The sequence below is a fragment of the Meriones unguiculatus genome, chromosome 10 (assembly GCF_030254825.1).
Source record: "Meriones unguiculatus strain TT.TT164.6M chromosome 10, Bangor_MerUng_6.1, whole genome shotgun sequence".
NCBI classification, from domain to species: Eukaryota; Metazoa; Chordata; class Mammalia; order Rodentia; family Muridae; genus Meriones; species Meriones unguiculatus.
Window position 1 is genome coordinate 17394233 of NC_083358.1, and position 16630 is coordinate 17410862.

At 46.0% G+C, this 16630-nt stretch overlaps 1 protein-coding gene across 1 annotated transcript in view; it reads right to left on the minus strand.

Annotated features, from left to right (window-relative positions):
- Hydin (HYDIN axonemal central pair apparatus protein) overlaps positions 1–16630 on the minus strand; it is a 355607-nt gene that overhangs the window by 42303 nt on the left and 296674 nt on the right. The window contains exons 57-65 of the mRNA XM_021632513.2: positions 15196–15431; positions 12287–12404; positions 9456–9660; positions 8174–8409; positions 6161–6312; positions 5866–6055; positions 3628–3730; positions 3125–3412; positions 1571–1713 (exon numbers count right to left, since the gene is read on the minus strand). Coding sequence (XP_021488188.2) covers positions 1571–1713; positions 3125–3412; positions 3628–3730; positions 5866–6055; positions 6161–6312; positions 8174–8409; positions 9456–9660; positions 12287–12404; positions 15196–15431 — 1671 coding nt within the window. The remainder of the gene's footprint in view (positions 1–1570; positions 1714–3124; positions 3413–3627; positions 3731–5865; positions 6056–6160; positions 6313–8173; positions 8410–9455; positions 9661–12286; positions 12405–15195; positions 15432–16630) is intronic.

Sequence of the window (16630 nt, forward strand, 5' to 3'; positions counted from 1 at the left end):
AAAATTGCTCTGTGTAGCAGTCCTGGCTGTCATAGAACTCACTCTGTAGATCAGGATATCTAAACTCCAAAAGGTCCGCCTGCCTCTGCCTCTTGAGTGTTGGGATTAGAGGCATGTGCCACCATGCATGTCCAAGAGACCTATCTTAACTAGAAAGATGGAGGGGTTCTACCGTTACCACACACATTTTTGAAAATATAGATTTTAAAAATTCAGTGTTTGAATGAAAACATAGTTGATTTATTGCACTTTAAAACAAGTCTGTTTAAAACTATTCCTAATTTTGGGGGCTGAAGAGATGATTCAGGGGTTAAGAGCACTGGTTGTTTCCTTAGAGGATCCAGGTTTATTCCAAACATGCACATGGCAGCTTAAAACTGTCTGTAATTCCAGTTCCAGAGGATCTGATGTCCTCTCTGGTCTCTGTGGGCACCAGGCATACATATGGTTCACAGACGCATATGTAGGCAAAAATGCCTTTACAAATACAAAAATAAAGAAACCTTAAAGACGTTCTTAGTTTTGATTTCCAATGGGTTAAATATCAATAATTATAATTCACATCGACAAAAGTTCTTTGAAGGTTCTTAATAATGTTTAAGAGTATGGAGGGGCCCTGGAATGTAAAAAAACCTTAAATTGCTCAAATATGCCAGATGTAAAGGAGATTCCATTTGGTTTGGAGAATAAAGTGATTTGTAATTTATCTTAGATAGAGGCCCATGTACATACACCACCAACGTACGCACCAGCCACACGACGCTCCTTTGACAGAGAAAGCATCCTCTCTCCTTCTTCCGGACAGTGGGGGCTTATGGGAGCTTTGGCTTGCCCAAGACAGATGCATACGTGTGTCTACACGCATATGTAGGTTTGCGCAAATGGCAGCGAACTGCCAGAAGCCCAGTTTATCTTCCTTGACAACAGAGATTGTTCTATCACATCCTTTATGCTCTTTCTGCTTTCTCATAGGTCAAATGTTGATAGCAAAGACTAAATGAATTTACCAAGGCTTTGGCACTGGGTCTGGCATAGAGTGTTTACATAGCATACAGTAGTTTTCTGTATCTACTTCCTCCCCGGCATTGGATTTGGACTGAGCTGGTGTCAGAATCTATCGGGAGCCTAGGCCAGCCTGGAACTCACTAGGTAGCTCAGGCTGGTCTTGAACTTGCGGAGTATTTCTGCCATGTTTTAGGGGTGCAGGTATGAAGCACTACTTTTTGGCTTGCTGAGCCACTTCTGATGGCTATGCTCTAAGAACACCTGCACAGAAGGACACAGGTCTATACTCTGGAACAGGAAGCTAGGATCTGCAGTCGTTTATCCAGGCCTCCAGGGAATTCCTTCACTTTATCCCAACAGCAGTGGCCATTAATCTCCTTTTAGACCAGGGGGTCCTGAACAGCACCCTTGAGCGCTAGGTCTGACTGTGGGGTGGTTACTGGGCAGTTTCTTAGCTCAGTATGCATGCGCCTCATTCCATGTCTCCATAGGGATAGGGTGACAGTCATGTTGGGGTTGGCTTAAGCCTGAGGGGGCCTGCAACTCAGGGAGTGGCTTTGCTTACCTGTGGGGAGAAAGTCAGTGCGTTTAAAAAGGGCCACTCGAACCGGATCACATTCGCTTGGCTGTGATTGGTGATGGTGAAGCTCACGTTGTAGTTGTTTCCAATGTGGCAGTGCCCAAACTGGATGTGGTCCAACAGGGCAGCTTGGGGTCAGAAACAAGGCGGGTGAGTACCCTCGGGCCTCTTTGAAGAGCCTGCTTTCTAAGCGGGGTGGGGGGCGTGTCCTGTTAGACACCGTAGCCCATGCGTATTTCACCCTTTCCTCCTTGGATGGCTGTATATTAAAAAACCTTGGCCTCTTGAACAGAAAGATCTGCCCCCCAGCGTTTTCCGTCCATCCACCCATCCACATATCAGTTCTATCTATACATCTACCTTGTCTCTTACATTTGTTCAAGAGGAAATATTCTAATGTCATTTGTTTAATGTGACACTACAATGAAATGTTAGATTACCAGATAAAATACAGGATTCACAATTAAATTTGAATTATAGATAAACAATGAGTAATTTTTTTATGATAAACATGCCCCATGTAATACTTTCGGGAAGATACATATACTAGAAGTTACTGATTGTTTATCTGGAACTTAATTTTCTTTGGAATACCTGTATTCATACCTGGAAACTCTAGGTATGGAATAGGTATAGAATCTGATCTCTAAACTTCAATTACTGCTAGGTTCTGTTTGACTCCCAACAAGAGTGATGCCATTCCATAGCGTCTAACAGGAGGGAAAACACCAAATTATGGAAAGAGTGTTGATTTCAATCCCCGAGTACACATTCCAGGACTATAATTAAGCTCCTGGGGAAAATCTGAAGCCAGGTTTACAATTCACTTTACAGCAGTTATTCATATGCAGTGGGAGTGCTTAACAAACGCTTTTCAGCAATGATTATTAAGGTAAAATGTTTCCTTCCCAGAGTCCCGAAATGGAAGGTTCAGTGATTGAGAGACCTCAAAAAGCCACGTCTTAAGATTTAATATGGACACGATCAGCCAGGCATCTAGTTAAAGTGTGGATTATGATCCTGTAGGTCAGGGTGGCTCTGAAATTCCCATCTCTGACAAGAACCCAAAAGACGGCAGTACTGTGGGCTTGCTCACTGAGCATCCAGGGTGTGAGGCTGAGGGCACAAGCCCACTATTTCACATAGCAAGCCCAGGGCATTCGCCTCGGATGAAATCCCCAGTGCCAACACAAGCCAGGGAGACTGCGGGAAGTATGCATTTGCTAAAGAGCTGAATGGGAATGTCAGTATCAAACTGTACGTTCCCTAATAAAGGCAAAGTCTTTCTTATTAATCTGCAGGCCTAGGGCTCAGAGTAGTTCCTGGTGCTTGCACTCCGTGCTATGAGGAAGGGTTCGCTGCACAGACAGACACGTAAGTGGAGGACGGAAAGAGTGACTGAGCCCAGCATGGCAGAGCTCACACTGATAGTAAGGCTGGTTCCTAAATTCTCAGCAGGCCACACCTGCTTTGTGAACTTCACTCTCAACTCAGAATGACTTGAGTCAACAGTTGTCAAGACCCCACGTCTCCTCTCACCTGCCACCAAGTCCTCCATGGCAGTTTCCTCAGCGATCTCAATGACCTCGGACATATCCGAGTTCTCTGGCATGGTGGAACCTATCAGCCCATGGATGTTGTCCAAGGTGATATCATCCTCGTAGCTTTCTCCTATTAGGTGGATCTTGGTCTCCTCATACTGGTTGTTGATCACTGACAAGTGTACGGTGCCTGTCATTCTCCCAATCTTATTGGCATGGAAAAACACATCAAATTCAGCGGAGTCTCCAGGAGAAACAACCAGGGAGGCCGTGTGGGCCTTTTTGGCTGTAAAACAAAGACAAAAGTTACCATTTGGGAGCAGTTTAGAAGGATGCCTCTCCAGGGAGACCACGCTTAGAAGGAAGGTGGCCCCTTTGAGGGAACAAGCTTTGGCCACTGGCGACGTGATTGAGCACCAACCGTGGTTTGGCCCTGAGAGGACCCCGACAACTCAGCTTCTGAGATCCACCTCCCTACTGGGGCACCTGCTCTGCACTCGCCTTTTTCATTCGGTTTGTTTTCCTCCATGATGTAGATGTAGGAGGTGGTGGGCCTCCCTTTCAGAGAGAAGACTCCTAGTTGGTCGCGCAGGTCCACGTGCAGCTGGAAGGAGAACGTGAGGTTGAGGGTTGAGCTTACAAGCTGCTTGGGAATTTTGAGTCTGGGTTGTGATCGTGTGCTGTATTTTTTGGGGCAAGACTCTCCAAAGTCATTACATGTGGCATTCACTTTGTATTCTCTCTCTCTCTCTCTCTCTCTCTTGCATGAGTATGTGTGAATGGCATGTGTGTGTTCTCATGTGTGTGGTACGTGTGTGTGTGGAGGTGTGTGTGTATACTGAGGCCTGAAATTGAGAGACAGCGTGCCTTCCTCGGTTGTTCTCTTCTTTATACAGAAGCAGGGTTTCTTGCTGGACCCGGAGCTCGCTGATTCACGCTAGTCTAGCTAGTCAGGTTGCCCTGGGGTGTCTCAGGTTTTGCCGCTTGAGAGCTGGGATTACAGGTGACTGCCACCCCCCTGTCCTGCTTTTACATGGGTTCTGGGAGTCTGTACTCTGTTCCCTGTATCTATATGTCAAGTGCTTTACCTACTGAACCATATCCCTAGCTGTAGGAATCACAGTTTTGAGCCTTAAGAGAAATGTGCAATAAACACTAGGCCTGGATAGGAAAAATGAGCATTCAGTCAGGCCATCGCTTAGTATCTGAGTTAGGGACTGGAAGCCCAAAGATGGTGGTGCCTCTGCGGACTATACAGTTAGACAGTGTCAGAGAGGGGCTGCCAGTGCTTCTGTTACACATTGAGGCCGTAGAAATATATACTGTAGACTAATGAAATAGAAACGAATACCCACAATTCTACAAAGCACTGTATCACTGTTATTTCCCAGAAGCTAGCATTTCCAAGAGTCATGGCAAACATCCTAGCAAGACGAGAGGCAAAACAAGGCAGACCTCTGACCAACTTCAGGAAAACAAGTGGTTTCTGGTCCATCGGAAAACAGGCGGGGCTAAAGCCAGACATTTGATTTTAGGTGTGAGAAGTCTAACATGGCAGAGGGTAGCAATGATGACTCTAAAAAATAAAGTGGCCCAAAGAAGAATGCTTCAGAGCCTGTGCATCAAAACGAAAGGTTACATACTCAGAAACAACCCTGATAAGAAACTAAGTGGAGGGGATCCTGGGGTGGCTGAACTTGATCCCAGGGACCCACAGGGTAGGAGGAGGGACCTGATTTCTGCAGTTATTCTCTGGCCTCCACATTCTCCTGCATGTATTTACACACAAAATAATAAATAAATGTGAAGGAAGAGAAACTATATGGAAGAGTTTATATTTTACGAACATCAAGGAAGAAGTCAATGAATGGACGGGGACCCTGAATGTTACCCCCGGTGGACAGTTACTCTGAAACCAGGGGTTCTCCCCAGATAACCCACAGACTTGAATTTTGATTCCGACCAGACCAAAACTATTCCTGGATGTATCTTATTGAATGAAGGTGTTTGCTGGCGTGTGTGTCTGCGCATCCTATGCATGCCTGGTGCCTGCTGAGCTCAGAAGTGCATGTTGGATTCCCCGGAACTGGAGTTCCTGATGGTTGTGAGACACCATGTGGGTTCTGGGAACCAAACCCAGGTCCTCCGCAAGAGCAGCCAATGCTCTTAACCACTGAACCATCTCTGCAGCTCCTTCCAGCGAGATTTTTAAAGGGGATTCTTAAGCTCATAGATGAGCTGAATATACAAAAATTCTTAAGAAAAGTAAAACAAAACAAAAGCCAAACAACCCCGTAACGGTGGCAGGACCTCACTGAGCTAGACTATAGAACGGTGGTTCTCAACTTGGGGGTTTGCAATTTCCTTCACAGAGGTCACCCAAGAGCATCAGAAAGCAGATGTTTATTGTTATGATTTATAACAGTAGGGGGGTTTCAGTTATGAAGAAGCGAAGAAAATAAACTTATGGTTGGGGGCGACCACAACCTGAGAAACTGCATTAAGGGGTCGCAACATCAGGAAGGTTGTGAACCACCGCTCTGGAGCATCTACGAAGTCACCATCATGAGAACCACGCAGGGCGATGCTACCCTCCTGCTGTTTCTCACCATGGGTCTATACCCAACAGAACCAAGGACTGTGGCCTGAGACCTCCCGAAACTGTGAGGCAAGAGAAAGCAGTGTGATCTGGCTGACATGTCACCCCACGTGACCCTCCATGCTACCCTCAAGCGTTACCTGGGCAGGGATGGTGCCATTGTTCTTGAGGATGAGAGGCAGTTTCTCTGAATGACCAAGGAGCAGCCTCTTAAACAGGAGCAGGGGGTTCCCGTGTTGGTTATACAGAGTTGGTCGAATGACGGTCACTCGAGGGAGGGTCCCCTCACCAATGATGTCAAACACGAGGCCTCGGCTCCTGGCCAGGGTGCTGCAGGGGCAGGAAGAGCGAGGTGGCTGAAGCCGACCGGCAGGGATGCTCCCCTACGCTGCGTGTCTGTTGCCACGCTGCTATGGGAGGAGGGACAGCTGGTACCTGGGCAAGCCCTCCAAGGTAGCCTCGAAGATGCACTGGTAGGTCTGCATGGCCTGTGGCATGAACAGCACCGTGGCGAAGGCGTGGGAGCGACTCCCGATACACATCTTGTTGGGCTCCACGTCAAAGATGTCGGTGATGCGGTTGATGGCCTGTGAGGGGGAGTGGCACCGGCTGGGATTGGATACTTTACTTTTCTACTGGGGCTTACTGCTGACCCCTCTGCCATGCTGTGGACCCTCCCTTCTCTAAGATTGTCCTAGACAGGCTCAGTTACCTTCAGAGTCGTGGGCCCTGCATAGAGTGGCTCAGAGTCTGGGGACTTATCCCTAAGCAACAACTGGCCACACATGGCTGGACCATGAACTTTGACTCCAGTGGACAAACCAAGCCAGTCAAAGCCAAATGTTCTCACCACCACGCTAGCTGACTGAATTAATATAACTGATGTGGAGCTGGGCTGGAAGCTGGATGAAGGTGCTGGCATTATGATGCATTTTGATCTGGGTCCAAGGTCTTTGACACACCGCTGTGATGCCTGTGTCATTTGAGCTGAGTCAAATGAGTTTCTGTTCCTTAAAACTTCAAGAGCCGTGACTAAAATAAGCTCCCTTAGCACTCAGCCTGTTGCTGTGCAGTGAGCGGTCTTGAACTGGAAGGACTCCAGGAGTGCCTTTGAAAGGACTTCTTGATTCTTATGAGCACTGGGCAGGACACAATGCAGGCTACCCCCTCTTGTTCTTTAGCCAAAGGGCGGCAAGGAATTCCACAAGGGATTCCCTCCTCGTGACAAACTGGAGAGCGGGGGAATGTTGGATGTCCCCAACTCCATTGTCATAGCACTTTTCTCTTGAGGAGCCAGGCTTCCCCACTTTCCATACTTTCAGGACAGAATGAGGAGCCAGCGACTCCTCAGGGCACTCCATGGATAGAGAATAATGGCTGGATGCCACGAGCGCTTGAAGGCAGGCATGATGGATTAGATGGCCTCTTAACTCAGATGGCAGTCTTCCAGGAGTGCACACAGCTGTAGGCTGAGGCCAGCCCTGGGGACCTCCTCCACCCCCATCAGCCATGGACAGTGCAAGGTCTGGGGTATGAGAACCACCTGGGCCCAGGTTCACACTCTTCTGGTAAAGCTAAGTAAGTAGTATCTGAAGCATAGGTTGGAAATTAGGGTAACAGCAACCTGGTTGAATCATTCTTTCCTTGTGCCATCTTCGAATGTTTTCTTCTTCCACAAGGAAAATGGCTTTAGTATAATCTGACCCAGAAGGTGAGGCAGTTTTGAGCTGTATGGACCTCTGAAGTGGCCACTCATTATTTTAATGTGAACAGAGTTTGGCTTTGATCTTAGCTGTACATTCTGAGGATGTGGAACTGAGGGAAAATTTAGCTTTTCTGAGGCCCAGTTTCTCTAACTGTAAAATGGGGATAACAACCAAGTCTGAAAGAGTTGTGAACATGAAACAAAAGAGTAAATAGAAAGTCCTTTAGCACAGCGCTTGTCACACAAGAGGGCCTCAGTCCACACTCTCTCTTCCATTTCACACCTGTGGTCTGGTGCCTTCCAAATCTCCCTTACCAGAAGCATGGGAGATTTGAGGCTAACCCGCCTGAGGCTGGTGCTCACTGCTGGCTTCTCTTCACTGCTTGTGTGTCTCAGTTACGCAGTGAGTTCAGCTGGGCAGGCAAATGAGTTGCCCGTTAGTATGTATCAGTTTAATATAGAGGTATGCACAGGACACACACACATATATGTATATATATTTATATATACATATATTATGTATATATATTTATGTATATATACATATATAGGTGTACATATGAATGTATATTCATTCCCTGGCCTAAGGGAAGTGGCCTTGTTACCTCACAGAACTTTTAACAGGGCCTGAGAGCAGCATGGATCTCACCTAGGTGCAGGGGCTCTATGACAGGGCCTTCCCAAAGCTCCTTCCTCAGCTTTATACCAACCACACAGGGCTACGGCCACTGGGAACCTCCTACCTTGTTGGAGATGGGCTTGACAAAAATGTTGATATCACAGGCAATCTTTCCCACGTTGCTGATCTTGAACCGAGCCTTGGCCTGGTGACCCACCAGGACGTTGCAGAAGATGAACTTATTTTCATCCTCCACAAACAGCCCCCCACTCTGTATGGTCTGTTGGATGTGGTACAGGTTGGGGCTAGTGCAGATCTGGTGTTCCTCAAAGATCAAGGCATTGTTGTCGGTCACAAAGGCTAGGGAATTGAGGGAAGAGTGTGAGACTGCCTGGCTGCCTGGATCCCAGCTTCTTGTCATGCTAATTTAGATGAAAATCCTTAAAGTATTACATTTATTTCTATATCTATTTATTCATGTCTCTCTCCGTCTCTGTCTCTGCATGTGAAGGTATAGTCTATGTGGAGTCTAGAGTACAATTTGCAGGAGCCTATTCTTTCCTACCAGTGGAGTCTGTGGACTGTATTCAGATGTGGTGGCACTCTTACCTTACGACCCATCTTTCCAGCCCAGGATATTTGGATTTTGACGAAGGAGAACCAAAGGCTAGGGATACAACTTAATGATAGAGTTGTATCATTGTTGTATATTGTCTGGCATACAGAAGGCCTTGGGTTCTGTCCCTTTCATTGCAAGTAAATACAAACACTAATAATAAAAAGCAAGAGCCAGAGAGGACAGACAGGGAAATCCACACACTGGGATGCAAGTGATGGGACAAAATCTTTTGGCCTCCTCTTTTACTCTGTCTCTTCTGGTCAGTAAAACTCTATCAGCCTTTTCCTTCCATTGGCAAAGAATGGTGAGAACCAAGGTCTGGAGTGTACTTAAGGGAGTTAAAGGACTTGGTTTATAATGGTATGAGGTTCTAGGGGGCTTATAGCCAAAGCGTTGCCTGAGCCCTTGCTGGGTTCAACAGTCAGCATGCTGGGTTGCTGAGCATTGCTCTGTGAATGTGCTGTCTATTAGAAGTGGCCTGAACACAAACATACTTGATGCTCCTCAGTCCTGGGCCACATCCCAGGCCAGCCCATTCCTCAGAGAGCAGCGCTCCCTGGGGAATCCAGGAACAGACCCAGGAAGGCTAAGCATGGGGAGAAGCAATTCTCTGCTACATGTGCTAAGGCTTTAAGGACAAATATAGCTGAAGAGCTTGGGAGAGGCTCTAAGTGTCCAGATGAAGCAGCCTTTCCTTGTCTGCTGGATATCTTGAGAGGGATTTTTTTCTGGAAGGGGAGGGGCTGGCCGGTCTTTTAGAGGTGCTGGTCAATTCAAGTTGCAGTACCTGGTAGACATGCCTCAGCAAGCAGAGTGTATGGAATGCCAGCAGGGCTTTCTCTAGGGTCTCGGTCGGAGATATCGATGGCCAGAAACTCTTCACACTTTCCCACAGGGTCAGCCACACACTCAACGGTGATGATTTGCTGTCCTCCGGAAGGGATGGAGCCATATCCCGGGTATACAGTGAACATGCCGTGGGAGAAGCGGGCCTGCAGGACAGAGGTAGGAAGGGCAGGGCAGAAGGAAGCAGAGTGGGTAAGAGAGTCTTTTGAGACTTTCCAAAAGAGACAATGGACTGAGGAGATGGTGGCGCCTCTCTGGTATTGGTACTCTCTCTGTCTGGAGGGGCAGCGGCCCTGGATATTCTTGATGGATGGGTTTTCAGTGCTTCCTTCTCTGTACATGCCTTCTGATCAGATATGATGGAACCAAAGGCTCAAGGAAACAGATAATACATGCATTATGCAGTACTTATCTGGAGGGGGGACCTCAAAGCAGCGGGTTGGGGTAGGGTGCAGAATGGAATAGACTGAGATGAGGGGTTTTGAATAAGACACTGTGGGTCTGAATGAGAATGCCCCATAGGCTCATATATTTGGATGAATGCTTGGTCTCCAGTTGATCAACCTGTTTGAGGGAAGGATTAGGAGGTGCGGCCTTGTTGGAAGAGGTGTGTCATTGGCGTTGGTTTAAGGTTTCAAAAGTTCACACCAAGCCCAGTCTCACTGTCTGCCTCTGGCCTATCAATCAGGATGTAATATCTCAGCTTCTGCTCCAGCACCAAGCCTGCCTGTCTGCCAGCATGCTTCCTGCCATGGTGATCACGGACTAACCCTTTGGAACTGTAAACAAACCCCCCAACTAAATGTTTTCTTCCATAAGTTGCCTTAGTCATGCTGTTTCTTCAGAGCAACAGAATAACAACAGAGAATCTGGGCTTGAACTCAATCTTCGAAATATCTTGTTTGACCTTGGAAAAACTATTTCTCTGAGTCTCAGTTTGTATACCTGTAAATGTTCCTTGCACAATGCATCGCTGGAGGGATAAATGAGAGAAAACCCATGAGGCATACACTATAGCACATATGTTCACCCATGAGGTACACACTATTGCATGTAGTGCAGAATTAGTGCTAAAAAGAAAAGACTGTCACTCCAAGAGAAGCCCTTACATATCCCTGCAGACCCCAGCGCTCCTTTTCTCACTTGTAGTCCTCAGGATGACTATAGCATATACTTGGAATACAGTGTCTCATTCAAGAGAAAGATTGTCTTGGATAACCCAGTCTCTGTCCTCCCATTTCTAGATGTTACATCATGCTTTAGCTCAGAGGCCCAAGTGTCTTCAGGGGTCTCAGACCAGAGCAGAACAAGTTTGGAGACTGCAGTGTAAGGTGGGCACGCATATGCGAGACTCCACTGTTGTGAGCAGCGTCTGTGGTCTTAGAGGAAAAGACCCCAGAGAAGTTAGCTGTTACTCCTTTGCTGTGTGAGTGATGTTTTGCATGACTTGGGCTGTGGGTGTCCTGTCGCACTGGATCTCCGGCTAGATGTAGGAGCTGGTGAGGGCACCAGAATACCCCTGCCAGGTGTGATGCCAGTGTGTGCTCGTAATCCTACCCTGGGACTGACAACCAATGCACAGCACTCCCCCTCACAGGTAATGACCCAAGCGATCTTCCACCACACAGATAGCCTGTAAGCCTGGCTCTTAGGCTCATTCCTACTCTTCTCAGAGTCACAAAGCTTCTCAGTGGCAGGCAATCTGACTTCTGGTGTCTTGTTCAATGCCTCTGTTGTGCATTCTTAGAATCTATTACAAGAGCTGGGTACCAAATCCTGCTGTTCTTCCACTTGGAAATGAATTTTCTTACTTAACCCCATTCTCATGCCCTCTGGATCTCTTCTGAGATGTTCCATAGTACTACTGCATTATGGCATAATCTGGTCTGCATGGAAGCTTCAAGGGACGCAACTGGGCTACTACCTACTGAAAGTCTGCCATGCGCTAAGCTTTACTGAGACTCCCAGATGAGTCATCTGGGTAATGAAGGACTTCTCTCCAGCCATCCATTTCCTCTAAACAAATGATTCTTGATTTAAAAATGTATGAAGAATTAATTCAATGAAGGCTTTAAAGCAGGAGAGGATGCCAAATGAAAGGTTGTCACACCTCAGCTCAAAAAGTGAGGATTTCAAATATGAGTCAATAGCCCTGCCACAGAAGAGTCAAGTTCTGGGGCTGGAGAGATGGCTTGGTGGTTAGAGTCATGGACTATTCTAGCAGAGAACCCAAGTTTAGGGCCATCTACATCAGGTGGCTCACAATTGCCTTGTGCTGGTCTGAGAGGAAAATGGCCCTCACAGGCTCCTAGGGCGTGGCATTATTGAAGGTTTGGCCTTGTAGGAGGAAGTGTGTCACTGGGAGTGGACTTTGAACACTCAGAAGCTCAAGCCAGGCCCAGTGGCTCACTCTCTCTTCCTGTTGCCTGTAAATCTAGATGTAAAACTCACAGTGTCTTCTCCAGCACCATGTCTGCCTGCATGCCACCATACTTCCCACCATAATGATAATGGACTAAACCTCTGAAACTGTGAGCCAGCTTCAATTAAGTGTTTCCTGCATAAGAGTTGCCATGGCCATGGTGTCTATTCATAGCAACAAAACCCTAACATAGGCCTGTAACTGTCACTCCAGAGGATCTGACAGCCTCTCTGGCTTCACCAGCATCTACACTCATGTGCATAAATCCACACACATACACATTTTTTAAAAAAGTCTATTCTAGTAGGGAAGTGTTTGCTCTGTTTCTGTTAGTGATGAGGGACTCTCACCTGGTTTGTCATGTTCATGTCTTTCTGGATTGTTTCTGAGAACTTGGCAGGTTTGGCAGGTCCAGGCTTGTAGAAGCTGTCACTCTCTCGGGTTCTTCCGTGCCTTGTGTGACTGGTCCTGATCAGAGAAGCAAGGTTACAGCCTCAGGTTTTCGTGGGGACATGAGACACTCCCTGCCTGCCTGAGGTCCTTGCTTCTAGGCTCTGAGGGTAGGAGGCGGCTTTCCTTTGTCCAGGAAGGTATGAGAGTGCCATTGTAACTTTGTACTCATTGACTAAATTCACTGAGCAATTATAAGGAAGTGACATGGGTAATTATACTTGTGGAATACAAAACCATAAGGATTTTGAAAATTACTTCAAGCAAAGTCCATGTGCTAAGGGTTTGGTCCCCAGGAGGGGGTGCTACAGGCTCCTTCTTTTCCTTCTCTCTTTTGCTTCCTGCTCTGAGGGGCGCAGTTTCTCTCTGCTGTATGCACTGGCCATGAAATAATGCCTTGCTTCAGACCCAGCTGATCATTGGACTTCCAAGCAAACCTTTTCTCCTTGTAAATTTATTACCTGCCTTTTCTTGTTACAGTGATGGAAAGCTGGATAATGACCACCACCACCACCACAACAACAACAACAAAACATACAACAGCAAGCAAATGAACAAACAGGCCTGGTGCAAGCCTGCTAATTCCAGCTACTTCGAGAAGCTGAAGCAGGAGGGTTGCAAATTGGAAGCTCGACTGGGCTTCAAAGCAAGTTCTAGGTCAATCTGGACAATTTCATTTGACCCCATCTTAAAAGATAAAATAAATAAGCTTAGAGATAGAGTGCTTGCTTGGCACACTTGAGGTCCTGGCTCACCCCTCAGCACCATGCACAGGAAACAAGAGACTTTAAGTGCTTGTGTCCACAGGAAAGCACCAGTTTGGAAATTTGTCACATGCACACACACACACACAGACACACACACACACACAGACACACACACACAGTCTTTTACTAGAGGCTGAAGAAATGGCTCAGATGTTAAGAGCACCGGCTGCTCTTCCAGACGAACCAGTTTCAGTTTTAATTCCAAGCACATAAGGTAGCTCTCAACTGTCTGTAACTCCAGTTCCAGGGACTCTGACATCCTCAGACAGATATACATACAGGCAAAATACCAATGCACAGTAAATAAATAAATCTTTAAAAAAGCAAGGTCTTTTACCTGATTTTATTTTATGCATGAAATGATAAATTTTGTCTCCATTACTCATGTTTATAGCCCCGATGTATGTAAAGGCTAGTATAAATAGTAGCTAGATAAAGGTTTTAGAACTTTACTTCACTAGGAACCCATGTACCCAATTGTTAGTTTGTCCAGACACTACCGTAGCTAGAGCATGCAACTGTATTTGAGGTACATCAAAGATATTTTGAAAACCTTATGTATTCACTTGTTTGATAACCAGAGCACATCTGAGGTTCAACCCCCTTGTGTGTTTTGTGTGAATTAGTGTAAGTGGAAAACAATTAAATAAATTAATTAATTTAAAAATATTTACTTTAAAAATTTGTATGTGTTCAAGTGTTTTGCTTGCATGTATGTGTTGTGCCTGCTGCCCATGGATGCCAGAAGGGAATTTGGATCTGAAACTGGAGTTACATACATTGTGAGCCACCATGAGGGTGCTGGGAGCTGAAGCCAGATCCTCTACAAGACAGTGAGTGCTTTTAACCACCGAGACAGCCTCCAAGTAAAAATAAATTAAAATACAAAGAACAATTAGCCAGAAGCATTGCTAAGTCATGATAAAAAAAATGTGAGGCTGTTGAAATTAAATTTGGAAGAGATTTTAGGCAATTTAACCCCAAATTTTGTAATATTTCCAAACTTTTCCAGTATAGAAAATTAGAGCTGAAAAAAATATAAAATTATCATAAGCATTGTGAGGAGTAGGCTTATTTTAAAACATCTAGAAAGTAAAAATTCAAGGTAGACACATCTTGGGAATTGGTCAAGCCATCTTTAAAATTTGTTTCCAGGGAAAACAGCCAGCCAATGGGAGCCAAGAGCACTCAAAAGATCTGTCATTTTGAGTCTCCAGATGGGAGACACACATTGAAGAAGAGAGTATTGCCACTGTAACTGCAGAGGCAGCAGAGGTGACCAGCGCTTTCCACAGGGCAAAAGCAGGCATGGCACTTGCTGGGCTCAAGGCCTCCTTCTGCTTTCTCTTGCCTCCATCTCCAGGGTACCCATTGCCAATCTCCATAGCGAAACACGCTCAAACCTTCTCTTGATTTAGTTTTCTTCTGTAACCATCCCTCAATACCCTCAGGTGATAGAGAGGGCAATGACTTACTGGTGAGAAACACCGGGACAGAATAGAAAATCCAAAATCTTCACAAGACTTTACTCTTTCTTCCTTCCCATGCTTTCTTCCCTTTCTCTCACTATCTTATCCTATCTGTCTGTCTGTCTGTCCATCCATCCATCCATCCATCCATCCATCCATCCATCCATCCATCCATCCACCCATTCAATTTTTAGAGTCTCAAGCAGCCCAGGCTGGCCTAGAACTTGCTAGGAAGCCAAGGATGACATAGAATGCTTCATTCTCCGCTTCTACTTTGTGAGTGCTGGGATTACATGTATGCACCATCACACACATCCAGAACACTTTACATTTGCTTAGCTAGGACCTATCCTGTGTCTTATGGCAGCTAGAAAATGCCGACATATGATCAGAAAATGTGTTTTAGAACCAACCCCTTTGCTGGTGATTTCCCACATAATCTTTCAGGAGACAATTCTAACCCTGAGTGTCTGTCTGCTTCATTTGGGCAAGAAGACTGGGTGAATTTGGTTAGGTAAAGTATGTCACAGCTCATTGTAGAGTATAAAGCATCGAGTCAAAAGCCTGTCTTACGGCTTCTTTTGATGAATTGGACTCTCCCCTGTCAGCCTGTAGAGGGCATATTTGAAGTCGGTAATGCCTTGGTTTTCTATGGTGAAGGTGGTGTTCTTCCTGGTACCGCAGATCAAGGCCCCAAAGTTGATGATAGAGGAGGGGCTGATGGTGAATTTGGAGTACACTGCATTCACAGAAAACTTAATTGGGATGCTGGCAATGATCTCACCATCTGGGACATTGGGCTCAATAATCTAGAAAAGGGAAGAAGGTTTGAGAAGATATTAGCCAGTGGTACAGCCATAGAATTCCCCTTAGTGTCTTCTTGCCTGACACACTGACATGCTCTCCAAAGTGGGTCTGACCTTTGACCCATAGGCCACATGCCGCCAAGGTTATGAATTTGCCCCAACATAAAACTATAAGCTTACTTAAAATGTGAAATTAAAAAAAAAATCTTTTAAACTTATTCTTTGAGACTCTTACATGCCTGTAATTTATTTCGGCCACGTCCGTCTACCACTTCCTCCTCCGCCTCCTCCCAGACCTCCCCTCTGTCCCACATGCACTTCCCAGTTTCATGTTGTCTCTGTCTTTCAATAACCCTTTGATTCCGGTTGGCGCGCTGTTCACACACGCACATGGGTGTGGGGCCATCTATCACAGCATGGCCAACCTAGCAGGAAACTGACTCTCCCTCCCCTCTCAGCCATGAACTGGCCACAAGTCCTCGGTTTGGGGCGGAGCTCCTCCTTGCTCCCTGCTGGCATGTTGATTGGTTTGGTTTTTCGTGGGCAACCAAAGCTGCTGTGCATTTATAAGGGACGAGCGGGGAGGCCTCAAAAGAACAAGCACAAATGGCTAAGAAGTATTTTAAGATGTTTTCAACATCTTTAGCTTCCAGGGAAATGCAAATTAAAACTCTTCCGAGATTTCATCTCAACTTCCTTAGCCAGAACGGGTAAGATCAGAAAAACAAAACACAAAACAAAAATAAAACCCCCAAAAACAAGTGACAACAAACACTGGTGAGGATGTAGGGAAGGAGGAGCCTCATAACTGTTGGTGGGATTACAAATGGATGTGGTCACTACGGAAATGAGGGTGGAGGTCCCTCTAAAAGCTAGAAAGAGATGTGACGCAGCTGTGCCAGTCCTGACATGCACTCAACGGCTTCTCTATCTGCTGCAGACACACAGGCTCATCCATGCTGACTACTGCTCTAGTCACAAAACCTACGAAACAGGACCGGTCCAGATGTCCTTCAGCTGATGAATGGCTAATGAAAATCAGGTATATACATGTGATGGAATTTTATTCTGCTATAAAGAAAAACTAAAAGTTGTGGGTAACTGGATGGAAGTGGAAAAAAAAAATCATACTGAGAAGTTAATACAGGCCCAGAAAGACAAACACCACACATTCTCACTCATGGATACATGTATACATGTAT